At 41.4% G+C, this 13170-nt stretch overlaps 1 protein-coding gene across 1 annotated transcript in view; it reads right to left on the bottom strand.

Annotated features, from left to right (window-relative positions):
- ntn2 (netrin 2) overlaps nucleotides 1-13170 on the bottom strand; it is a 49857-nt gene that overhangs the window by 19655 nt on the left and 17032 nt on the right. Inside the window, exon 3 of the mRNA XM_054769424.1 lies at nucleotides 2598-2786. Within this exon, the coding sequence (XP_054625399.1) occupies nucleotides 2598-2786 (189 nt within the window). The remainder of the gene's footprint in view (nucleotides 1-2597; nucleotides 2787-13170) is intronic.

The raw sequence follows: 13170 nt of genomic DNA, 5'->3' as shown, positions 1-13170 counted from the left end.
TTCGACACGGCAGACATGTTTGTTTTGGGTTTGGCACGCCTGCGCAGTGTGAAGGAAAGTGGGAGGTGGATAGGGATCAGCGCAGGCTGCTATAGTACAAGCCAGAGGTGATCGGCTTTTGTGATCGACATCGAAAGGCATATATCGGCATATGCCGATTACATGCTGTTTCACGAAAATCGTCCGATACTGATCGGTGGCCGATCGATCACAGCATCCAAAGCTTAAATCCCATGTATTGTCTAATGCCGCTTATGGTAATGGTTTAATTTATTTTGAAAATGCATCAGTCCTGCAGGGTCCACTGTGGGTTGATATTCGGGTACAGTGTTTGAGGCCAAAATGATATTGTCTGGTGGGTCAGTTCTCCCCCTCAAATCGCTTTTAGACGCTCATTTACAGAGCGCGTCTGATTAGAAGCAGACAAAGTCTTTCCTTTTGGAAACACCTGTATTTTATTGTCGTAACTCCACTTCAGATGTGACACTCACCCCCGTTCAAGCATACCGCCACCTTTCACCTCTATCTTACACAGACATGTGGCAATAAGAGGAATATAAATATGGTTGGGCCAAGAGGAAAAGACAAAGGCTTTACACACAAATTGGAGCTGGGGGAGGAAAGGTTGAGGTATTGCTATCATCAGTCATGGAGCGAACCATTCAGTCAGCTTTAATATCCGTCACATCTGGCACATGTAATGAAAGTAATGAATTGTTTACCTCTTGATTGCTCTACTCTGATAAAGCACAAGTGACAATGTCATGATGATTGAGTGTGTGTGAGAGTTAAAGACAGATATTGCAGGAAATGAAAAAGGAGGGTACCATTCTCCCAAAGTTGCACACAATTGGGGTAAAACACCCACCTCGCTTCATAAGGGTTACATCGCTGGACACTTACATACACACCATTACATTATTATTTGTATCCAAAGTGCGGCCAGCACATTGTAAAAATATAATTTAACAAGAAAACAACAAAAAAAAACAGAAAAAAATGGAAAAAATCTGCAGTAATTTTACAAGAATAAAGTCAAAATATAAAGTTGTAATCTAATGAGAAAAAGTAATAATTTTACAAGGATAACGTTGTAATATTATGAGGAAAACTAATGTAAAAAATATAGTAGTACATTATTATTACTATATTGACGGGAATTTAAGACAACCCCTCTTTTTCAAGATGCATTTTTGGAAGAAGATTTTTTTAGGACAAAATGAGAGACAAATTCCAATTCATATTTCTTAGCTGCTCAACAGTTGTTTAATGACTCTGCTTCAGTTGATCACCATAATGTTAAAACTAGCATCATACAGTATAAGATGACCCATCTTTTTCAGAGGGAAAAAAATACCGTCTTATATTTGGGTCAATAAGGTAATATTTTACGCCTATACATTCTGTCCTTTTTAGAGTGGACACAAGCCTCACATTAGAAGATCTATAAAACTCGCTTTCATGTCCATACTCCTGTCCACCTTCCATGTTCTATTTACTACAAGGGGCTTAACTTGATGCAAGACAGAGGAAAACTAATGTTGTTTTAGTATCATAAAGCTGAAATATTGAAGTTATAATATTATAAAAACAAAATACATTTTTCAGTTTTTGGAAAATTAGGCTGCGGAAAAGTTACAATGCAAAAGTTACAATGCTAAAATATTATGAAACAATGTCATAATTACAAGAAAAAAAATTTACAAGAAGAAAGTTGAAATGCTGTAGTTGAAAATAAAAAAAAACACAGCACGATGAAACAAAAATGCAAACAGTTGTAATTTTACGAGAAGAAACTTGTAGTATTATGAGAAAAAATAATGTCATTTTAATAGCAGTGAGTTGAAATCCATCCATCCACCGCTTGTCCTCATTAGGGTCGCGGGGGCATGCTGGAGCCTACCCCACCTGACTTCTGGTGACAGGCGGGGTACACCCCGGATTGGTCGCCAGACAAACAACCATTCACACTCACATTCATACCTATGGACAATTTAGAGCCTCCAATTAACCTAACCTTGGCTGTGGGAGGAAACCGGAGTACCCGGAGAAAACCCACGCACACACGGGGAGAACATGCAAACTCCACACAGAGATGCCCAGGGGAGAATCGAACCAAGATCTTCCCGATCTCCAGACTGTTACTGTCTGTTACTGTCAAAGGTACATTTGTTAGGACAAATATAATGATGATAACAAATATAGCTCAGAAGAGTTTAATTTAAGGGCTGATATCTAGCAACTTCCATGCTTTTCTTGATAACCAAAATCACTTAAGTTCTTACATGAACAGCTATAGCATTGTACTGCCAAAAAATGTAACTCTTATGAGCTATTTTTGTTGTTATTGCTATATTTGTCCAAACAAAGGTGCCTTTAGTTGTATCAGGCATTAAAATGAACAAGAACCTGAAGAAACAATGGTGGTCTAATCATTTTTTTATGTACATATATATGTATATACAGTAACTCCTCAGCATATCTGCATGTGTTGGTTAAATATCAAAGAGAACCCTTCATCCTTTCATTTATTAGGGACACTTTCTGTAGCATATTGTTAATGTTGTTAATACAAGATGTAACAGTACAGGACTTACCCTTGCAAGCCCTGCGGTGAGTAATGGGTCGGGCCATGTCGCGGTAGAAGCCCTCCTTGCAATAGTGGCAGTGGCGTCCCGCGGTGTTGTGGCGACAGTTCATACACACGCCCCCGCTCTTCCTCCCTGACAGCTTGTACAGCTCCATGTTGAAGCGACAGCGGCGTGCGTGCAGGTTGCAGTTACACGCTGGAGCGGGACAAGACGTTAACATGAGCACATGGACATATGTGACACAATGAACATTTCCTTCAGTATTTATCAGATATAATATAAAAGAAAGCTAGTATGAGCTTGGCTGAACCCTCGAGAGCTCATCCATCTAAGTGATATTCACAGAGCTCATTTCTTCATTTCATAATTTATGAATCCGACTTCCTTCGGCCCGTCGTTTATTAATCACTGCAAAGAGACACGTTAATCCCACGTTTCACAGAAGACTAAAGGCTCCCAAGTCCTATTAAAGGAAGAAGCTTGAGCATCTACAGTAGATGAGGTGAGCCGGGATATATGGGACGTGAGACGTGAGGCGCTGTGCTCCAGTTAAAACTTGATATCCAACTGGTTCACTGAGGCTACTATAACGATAAATGGTCAACCTGACTCTTCACACTGCGAGGCTTGAATTTGAGATTAGATGCTCTTAAAAAGCCTGGAAGTCTTTACGTAAGAGAATTTGATTGAGGTTCCCTGCTAGTTAAAGTAGAATTAATGAATAGGGTACATGACTGTCTGCGTGTATAATTTGTGTGATATATTACTTTTAAACACACTGTCGTAGCTTCATGCCAAGCCAATGATTCTGATTCTGATTCAGTCTTGGCACGGTGAGTAAGAACAGGTTCTGCATTATGTGATCGCTGTCTGGTCACTTTGATGAGTAGTGCCATGGCTGGTCCACAGGTAATCCAGGGTTGCCATAGCAATGACAGACAAGACATTCCAGCGATTACAAGCCAATGTACCACCACAGTGACTTTGAATCAGTTATTTTGAGGTACATATTATTAGTTTAGATGTGCAATCACGGGAGCCTTCCCCAATATCCACACATAGAAAAAGGAAGCCTGTCACCAGGCCCGAGCAAATGAGGCCCCCTTTTTCCCTGGGTCTCAGATCCTGGAAAAAGGGGGGAAGGCACATTCCCAGACTGTTTCCCAATTCCATCTGTTCACGATGCTGCCCAATTTGTTTGGAATTCAGACGCTAATCAAATACTGGTTCGAATATGAATTAATAATCAGACTGAGTCATGCTTAATCATTGGTACTGACCTTTGCTTTTTTTCCTGGTTTAACTGCCATTCGAAAGCATTTAGTTGCAAATTTTATATATTTTGGTGCAGGTAGGGTACTGTTTTTGTGATCAAGCATCTCAAATGCAAACACGCTCACAGCTGCGAGCATTTGGGACCGTTAACACCTTGTCCCGGAACATGAAAGTGATGTATTGCAGTTTGTGTGTGCAGCTGAACAACTGACGGCCGTCTTATGGCATCTTGTTGATTTACTGCCGTGCAACAAGATCGGCCAACAAAGAAAGACGAGGCATGTTCAAGTGTGGAGAATGTTAAGAAAGCGGCGGAATTGAATCTTTTGAGTGTTTTAACATATGTGGCGGGGATGGGTGTGACAGCTTAAGAAAAAAAGATTGCCAGACATTTAACGACAAAGCAAAGCGAGAACTGGATTTTTGCAGAATGAAATAATGCAAAAACGTTTACTGTGTGTGATGTACATGCACATTCACCTCTGAGCTGTAGTTGTCAAAGCAACCGTGGAATGTTTATGGGCTTGTTTTGAAGTGCTTGTGCACAAGAATACACATGGACACGTTCAACCTGACACTTGGACAACCCCCACACCAAGATTAAGCTTCACTGAATAGCATTTTTCATTGTGTTGACTTTTGAGATATAGCGCCACCTCTCTATGTAGAAGGATCTATACATATATATATATTTTTTTGTATATAGAATACAATTACAATTACATATTATTATCATTGATTCCTATATATTTTTTTGTTTTATTACTTTCTTTATAGCTCCAATTGGCTTATGCTTTGGAGCTGGAGCACCACCTTGAAGTGCTAGGGTGGAAAAATACACATGGATGCCCCCAACCTGACACTTGGACAAGCCCCACACCATAATTAAGCTTTACTGAAGGCATTGTTTCATTCACACAAATATTTTCCAAATACTGTGAAAAAATGTTTGGAGCCAGTGCTAAAGGGTGTAAAAATAGTTCTGGTGTTGTCTAGGAAATCGCACAACAAACAAGCTGCAGGCTTGGAAAACAAATGGCAGACAAATCATGTTTAGTATGTGAGAAAAAAATAAGTGTATATCCACAAGATAAAAAGCAACAAATTGGGAGTTATGAGGGAATTACTGCTTTGATGAACTTCAAGCCAACGTCTTCCTCTGCACATGTTTTCTGAGTTCACGATCTAGAGAGGTGTTTTGAATAGAGAGGACATGCCAGGTAACATATTGACTCAAGAACAAGCAATGTGGTCTATTTTAGCTCTCCAAACAGGTGCTCCGAGCCAGCTCACTGAGCCTTCTGTCAGGGGTGCTACATGACAAATTGTGCCTGTTGAAGACTCAACACATAAACGCAAGTGTGTTTGTGAACCATTCTTCCCTGTCCATATGTTATGGATAAATGTACCCTTCACCTCCACCAAAGCCAAACCGGTAAGCCCAGCCAATTGATTTTAGATGCTTGTACACCCACCCCCACACCCAGCCTCCCACCACCACTCTCTGACCCCATCATTCCTCGCTGGGCCCAGGCTGTGATCCAGACATCCCCTGTATTACTCTCTGCATAGCCAAAACTAGCTTATTCCGGTTACTGCGGTTGTGTGTGTGTGTGCGTGTGTGTGTGTGTTTGCTCCTGGCTGCTCCAGTCACCTGCTCAGGGCACCAGGGGGAACGCCCGGTTAATTAGCTCCTTGCCGGAGCCAAGGCACAAGACATGTGGTCAAACACCCGTACTGTACAAAATACAGTATATGAATGGAATTATCTATGGGGGTCATGCGACTGATGACACACAAATCTCTTTTTTGGATGATATTTCAATTCATATTTCTTAGCTGCTCGACAGTTGCGTACGGACTAAAAACACGCAGGGTGGGCTGTGACTGAGGCTTTAATGACTCTGCTTCAATTGATCACCGTAATGTTAAAATTAGCATCATACAGTATAAGATGACCCATCTTTTTCAGAGGGAAAAAAATACCGACTTACAGTATATTCGGGTCAATAAGGTAATATTTTAAGCCTATATACTCTGTCCTTTTTAGAATGGACACAAGCCTCATATTGGAAGACCTGTTAAACTCGTTCTACCCCTAGTTCCCTCCCCCAAATCATAGGCTCAAACACAATGAACAGTAACATTTCCTCCTCCTTATCCTGCCCTCTTTCATGCCCATACTCTCGTCCACCTTCCATGTTCTATTTCTATAACTCCAGGCAGAGACAAGCAGTTTAACAACATTAGACAAGGGGCTTAACTTGATGCAAGACAGAGATATGAGGCATGCATGCCATGCTCACAAATTGGACCTTTCAGCCCGTATATTGAAAAGCAGAAATGGGTTATCTTCTCCCGCTGGAACTACTCTGAGGACATGAATGGAGTGAAGCACACCCTTCATTGTCCCACATTTGTACAGCTGTCACATACAGTAACAGAAAAACATCCATATTTAAAACAGTTCAGTGATTCATCTTCTACAAACTATGTCATTTCACCAAGAATAAGGTTCGAAGAGTTCATACAACAGTCCTGTGCTCAAGTTTTCTCTTAACAGCCACCAACAACACCAGCGTGGTGGGTTAAAACCACAACGTTCCGGAGCCCGCAGGCTTGCAACAACACTGAGAAGAAGAAAAACTGCAAGATTACAATGACAAAAGCGAGGCTCTGATTTCAGCTGAGGGGGGCACTTGATAGATAGAAAAACGTACTAGTGGGAAAGCCGGGCTGATTGCTACCATCTGTGGGCGTGTGACTTCAACAGAGCAGCATGGGCACAAAATATCAACACCATTAAGATTATTTTCCCCGTTATATATAATTACTTAGTGTGAATGGTAACGACAAATCTATCAGACATAAAAAGTAGCACTGTTGCACAATGTGTAAATGCCTGTCTTCAATTAGCTGATGTGTCCAACAGTATACAAAAGCAAATAACCATTGGGGTCTCTAATCAGCCCTGAGTGAAAAAAATGCATCTGTGGCTGTAGGTGACTTCCTGGTGTAGTTTTTATAAACTCCACAAGATGGCAGTACTGTCATCCCTTGCTACATCACGGTTCAAACATTGCTCCCTCACTCTATCACGTTAAAAAAAACAAAAAAACTAAATGATTGCTGTTTCGCCGTTGAAAACTGCCTATTTTTTGTAAAAAAAACAATGCATATTTAAGCATAAAGCCATGTTCGTCCTACTACTGCACACTTAAAAAGCATATCTTTTTATCTTAATTAAATTGAAATACTCAACATAATTAATTGGTTAAATTAATTTTATACTTATTCCGTGTCAAAAATGTGTATTTTGCATGGTCTCATTTTGATAAAGTTTCACATGATGACTGATAAATAGATAAGTAATCATCCTACATAATGTTTATTCCAATATGATGTTGACATGCTTCCGTTTGAATGGATTGAATTTGTTCATCACTTTTTTTGTCCACTCATGATGGATATGGTTTAAGTCTGCATATTCATTTAATACCAAATTGAAGGGTAAAGTTTAACAATCATGATAAAGCAGTATCTGAAGTACAAAAATACATACAACCAACGATAAAGCCTCATTTTAGAGGGAATCCCCACTCACAGTGACAAGATTTCACTGCTGCACCGTGTGGGGTTTGGAACAGCAACATAAATGACATCTTCAAGATTAAACACTCTTAATACACAAAATAATCATCAAACTTACTTGTTTGTTCATATGATGCACACAGAGCATTTCCCACCTTCATGCTCTGTCTACTTTCTGCTCCGTTCTCCTTGCGATGTGAGGCGTTCAGGCGCACTTGTAATTGTGTGTGTTAGGCACTAATTGTTTTTCATTTTTATTCACGTACCCCCTATTACAATTGGCGCTGGAGGTACGCGTACCCCACTTTGGGAACCTAGGTTCTAAATGAACTAAAATACAAATACTGTACAGTTGATGACATTGATGAACTGCCACTAGGTGCCACTAGTTGTCACTTGATTGACAGGCTTTTATTGCCGGTTTGAATGATTTCATAACAAACACAATAATAACATAATAACAATAATAATAATAGTACGCATCATCATTGTCATAATAACACAGGCTACTGTTGTGGCTGTACTTACACCAGCTAAAACTCAACTCTGAAAGTCATTTCCTATCGACACGAGACGACACGATTGGAACACACACAAGCACGAGTCTTATTTATGTCTTAGATGGCTTATTTTCTATGATTATACTGTATTTACTATATTGGGTAATATGAGTGTAGTGGTGATTATAGGGGTGTTATTTTATGTCTAGGGCTCTGATAATATTCGGCAATACGTATGTAGAAGGTCGTAAATGAGGCTTCTATGCTCTTACTCTGAATATATTTGATTTATAAATAAGGGATCGTACTTCGCGGAAATTCACTTAGCGCGGTCTGGAACCAATTAACCGTGAGAGGGATTACGAGTGCTTACTGTATTTGACTGTATTTTAAGTTCTCATTTGAAGATTATCTACCTCAGCATGCACTACTCAGCTGTTGGTGTGAAACTCATTGCCCTATTGTTGTTTACCTCATCAGCAGTTTGCTCCTTACCGCTATTACAACATTGGTTCTGTAGCTGCTGCGTTGTGTAATACACTTGTTAATAAATGACCTGGTGTCCTTTCCAAAGTGACATTGGCAACTACTGGCCTGGCATGCGTATGACAGCGTTTGTCAATTTTGCAGCTCTGCGTGAATGGAGATTGTTTTAACAATGCTGTCGTCTATATGTGTTTTTACTAGGTTGTAGTCATGTAAACATAGCCAAACTTGCAGTCCCGTCGAAGCAAAAAGGGGAAAAAAAAGAAAGCAAACATCTCTGAAGCCTCCCGAGCGGTATAATTCCATACTGATTTTACAACAAAATTCCGCAGCTGTGTAATTATTCAAGAGCACAAGTGGTTTCTTTTCATTCAACTGCTCTTTAGAGTTTGGGCCTCTAAGTAATTGATGTGACGAGCTCCCGTTAGCCTCAAGCGGCAAAGTGCGATTAGCGAAAGTAGGATAATGACACATACGAGGCAGTGCTTTTCTTTCTAAATTTGGTATCTCATTGTCATTCATAGCATGTTGCCCTCGGGCGACAAGACTTCCAAGTGTGAAGATTGTATGTTCCTTCTGAAGAGAATCCAACACTGTCTGGTACTCACTTTTTCAATTTTGCGGCGGTACGATTTGTGGAATTGAGTCATTCCTCCGTGACGATGAATTAGCTCCACAAGTGGAACACAGCCTGACCTCGGCTTGACCTCCACTGGTAGATGGCGCAGTGAGGTGGGGGTGGGGTGGGGGCTGGGTGGTGGTCGGGGGGTGGTGGTGGTGGTGGGGTATTCGAAAGCCTATTTTGAAATTCTAATCAGCATCAAATAACCATCTGCCCCTTGTCAGAGGGGAGAGAGAAATGGCTGCACACACATCTGAGAGCTTATTCAGAGATGTGTTCCTGTTGGCTGGTCTCTTCCTCGCTCGATGCACACATAAACATCTCCACTGGATCACACTGCTCTCCCTAAGTAACCCATCTGTCAATGTCCCCTTAATTCCTGCTAATAGTTTCCAAAAAGACTGAACCCTGATTCCCCTCTGATTCTTCTACTTCAGTATAATGCGTCCTTTTCAATTAATGAATCCATATTTGACGGACATGATCTAAGCGCATTTATTCCAAAACAGGTAATAACTTTTTTAGAGGTATTACAAATTGAGGGAAATTCCTTCAGGTGATGACATGGACAAATATGCAATGCGTGTTAACGGACTGGGTTTAAAAAGAAAGTGCAAAAACAGACTAGTGTATCCGTCATCGGTCGCCAAGCCAGTGATTTAAATGCGCTATAATAAAATATTCACCGCCACACCCCTGCACTAGGACATGATGCCAACCTCAGCTCACCTGCAATTTTGAAAAGTAAACCCAAATGAATGCCAGCAGCCTTGAAATGACCTGTGGAGTTAGTGTTATGAATGCATAGCAGTGTAACACAGCGGGAACTGGCTGAGCTGCTCCATTAGCGATGGATGGTGTCTGGCTCGGGCTTTGCAGCATCCCTGAGATGGTCCAAATGAGTGAGAGGAAGGACTGGAGAATAATTTGCCGCCCAGGCTAAGACGAGCATAAATCATTGCGGACTCATGTCACATGACTCCACAAGCGGCCTCTCATCTTATACAGTCTCTTTTAGCAGACTTAATTTTAAAGTCAACAAACAGTATTTACATTCCGCTATGGACCGTGCCAGCAAAAACAACAATACTCAATCACATGCAGCAACCAAACAGAACTAATGCATGTTTCCTCATTCTGCTCTGCTGCACTCTGCAGATAAATCACAGCTATTTCCATCATGTCTCAAGCAATACGAACAGACTACCCTCTCCGACCTCTAGGACAGAGATTTGGAAGCCTGTGTCTTTAGGATGGAGACAGCAGATGTGTTGGAAGGTACCATAATCTTCTCATTATGGAGCAATGACAACTAGATGCTCGGATATGAGCCAAGAATCCATTTTAATGACCTTCATACGTCAAAATTAGTGAATCATCTGCAAACATCATGACTTTAAATTAACAACTGTACAGTGATTCCAAATAGTGACATTCAGTAGTGTTTGAAGTCGGGGTGCACTACTTTTCTCCAACCAGCACAGGCGCTGTTCATTCTGTACAACCTAGGTTCCCAAAGGGGGTACGCGTAAGCCCAGGGCTACAACAATTGTAATAGGGTGTACGTGAAATAAAAATTAAAAACAATTAGCCTTTAACACTCACAATTATGAGTGCGCCTGAACGCCTCACGGCGCTAGGAGAACAGAGCCGAAAGGCGAATGTTGTTCATTGCTCTGTGTGCATCATATGACCAGATAAGTAAGTTTGATGATTGTTTTGTGCTTTAAGAGTGTTTAATTTCATTTATGTTGGCGTTCCGATCCCCACACGGCCCAATGGTGAAATCCTGTCACTGTGAGTGGGGATTCCCCCTAAAATGAGGCGTTATCGTTGGTTGTATGTATTTTTGTACTTGGGATACTGCTTTATCATGATTGTTAAACTTTACCCTTCAATTTGGTATTAAATGAATATGCAGACTTAAACCATAAGCATCATGAGTGGACAAAAAAAGTGATGAACAAATTCAAGCCATTAAAACAGAAGGATGCCAACGTCAGACTGGAGTAAAATATATGTAGGATGATTACTTATCTAGTTATCAGTGCTCATGTGAAACTTTATCAAAATGTCACCATGCAAAATATACATTTTTGGCCCGGAATTACTATAAAAATAATTAACCAATTAATTACGTTGAATACTTCAAGTTAATTAAGATAAAAAGGTGTATGTTTTAAGTGTGCAGGAGTAGAGGGTACATGGCTTCAGGTCAAATATCTGAAGGGGTACGTCACTGTAAAAAGTTTGGGAACCACCAGTGGTGGAGCTACAGGGTGGCCACCCTTGTAACGCTCTGGCCACGCTAGTGGCCACCCCTGCGGGTTTGACAAACGCGGCTCTGTGGTGCAGAACATTAGTTCAGCCTAACCGCTTGGATGCAATTCACTGCAGCACACAACTTTCCGCGTGGAGGGGCTGTCAATAAAACCGCGTCTTCCATGAACTGGAGGCGGTAGGTATGTTTTCCATGATTACTTCGGTTGTACTTGGTTCCGGTCAGGTTGTCTCACTATGTTGACGTGATTCAGCACATAAATGTGTTAATAATGGAAGCTCGAGTGTGCACGTAAACCAAGGAGTTGAAACAGGAGTGCCGATCGACATCCACTTCCGTATTATGCACTGCGCGGGTTTGGCCACCATGATGGGAAGCAGAATCCAGAAACTATGCATAGAAAACATGTCGTCGGCACACTGCTCAGCTATCCATTGCTCTAATAGACGCACCAAAAGCAGTGGCGGAGCTGCAGGATGTCCAGTGGTCACTCTCCGTCCACCCCACTGGCCATGTGGTCAATTCAGATATCAATTAATTGCCACCCCTATGTGAGTAATGGTCTCATCTTGGCCACACCAATGAAATCTTTTTGGCTCCGCCACTGGGAACCGCTGCTGTTCAACATGATGTCAATGGGAAATTGAGTGGCACAACACCTCTGGATAGCGTTATTCTGTGACAATAGCATGGAAAAAGGCGTTCAGAACATTCAAATTCACCACATCTTCTCCGCTCACATTCCCTGACATCCTACATCGTCTTCTCAGCGTCTGCTTAACCATGTCACCCCCCTACAAAAGGATCATGACCCCAGACCCTGCCCCCTTTAGACCTTCGCCGTCTACTAAAAACACCCTGAGGGCCCAGATTGGACTCCGGTGACACCTAAGGGACTTCCCCACTCTGTAACTTGCCACCTTTTAAAGGAAACCTGCACTTTTTTTTAAAATTTTGCCCATCATCCACAATCCTTATGTGAGACATGAACACACGTCTCTCTTTTCTGTGCGTTCTAAAGACATAAAAACAGCTAAAAAGACCCAGCTAAGAATGCATGTAATGGGAAACACTTATTTCGCCTATAAAGCCCTCTGAAAAAAACTCCAAAAAGCGCCAACAACGCTCAATTTACATATAATGCGAAATGCATATTAACCAAGCTGCAGCAACATTGTTATTATTATTATTATTATTAACATTATTACGTCAATCAATCTACGTTACTGGCGTATTGACACCTTGCCATGCCACTCCGGCTAGCTAGTAGCTGGCTAGCGATGAGCTTCACCACACACAGTGTGTGTTAAAACAGAACGCACAGAAAAGAGAAAGATGTGTGTTCATGTTTCACATAAGGATTGTGGATGATGGGCAACATTTTTAAAAAGTGCAGTTTTCCTTTAACACACTTGTCCTGTCTAAACATGTTGCTGCCACGCCAGGCATAATACTGCAGCCATTTGTTCAGCAGGAAAAACAACACGCAAATAAATCAACATGGGAGCTGGGGGCGCTTTGGGGATGACATACTCCACACTAGGGGTTTTTAAAGAGTCTCTTGCAACTTTGAGGACAGTTTCTAAGAAGAAAAAACACAAAAGAGACACCTGAGACTGACTTTCTTCCATATCAGCACGTATGATCAGGTATAGCACGTAATGTGCAGTGAGCTTTAATGGGCCTATATCAACACTGGGATTAGGTCATCTGAGTTGGACCACGCAAACAGGTCTGTTCGGGTCACGAAATCCTTAATAGAGGTGACATGTACATCCCGTAGAGAAGAGACCTGCAGGAAGCGGCTGTAGCATTTTTGAAAGC

Source organism: Dunckerocampus dactyliophorus, chromosome 2 (genome assembly GCF_027744805.1).
Source record: "Dunckerocampus dactyliophorus isolate RoL2022-P2 chromosome 2, RoL_Ddac_1.1, whole genome shotgun sequence".
NCBI lineage: Eukaryota > Metazoa > Chordata > Actinopteri > Syngnathiformes > Syngnathidae > Dunckerocampus > Dunckerocampus dactyliophorus.
The sequence above is the reverse complement of the archived record's forward strand: the minus strand, read 5'-3'. Positions and strand labels throughout refer to the sequence as shown.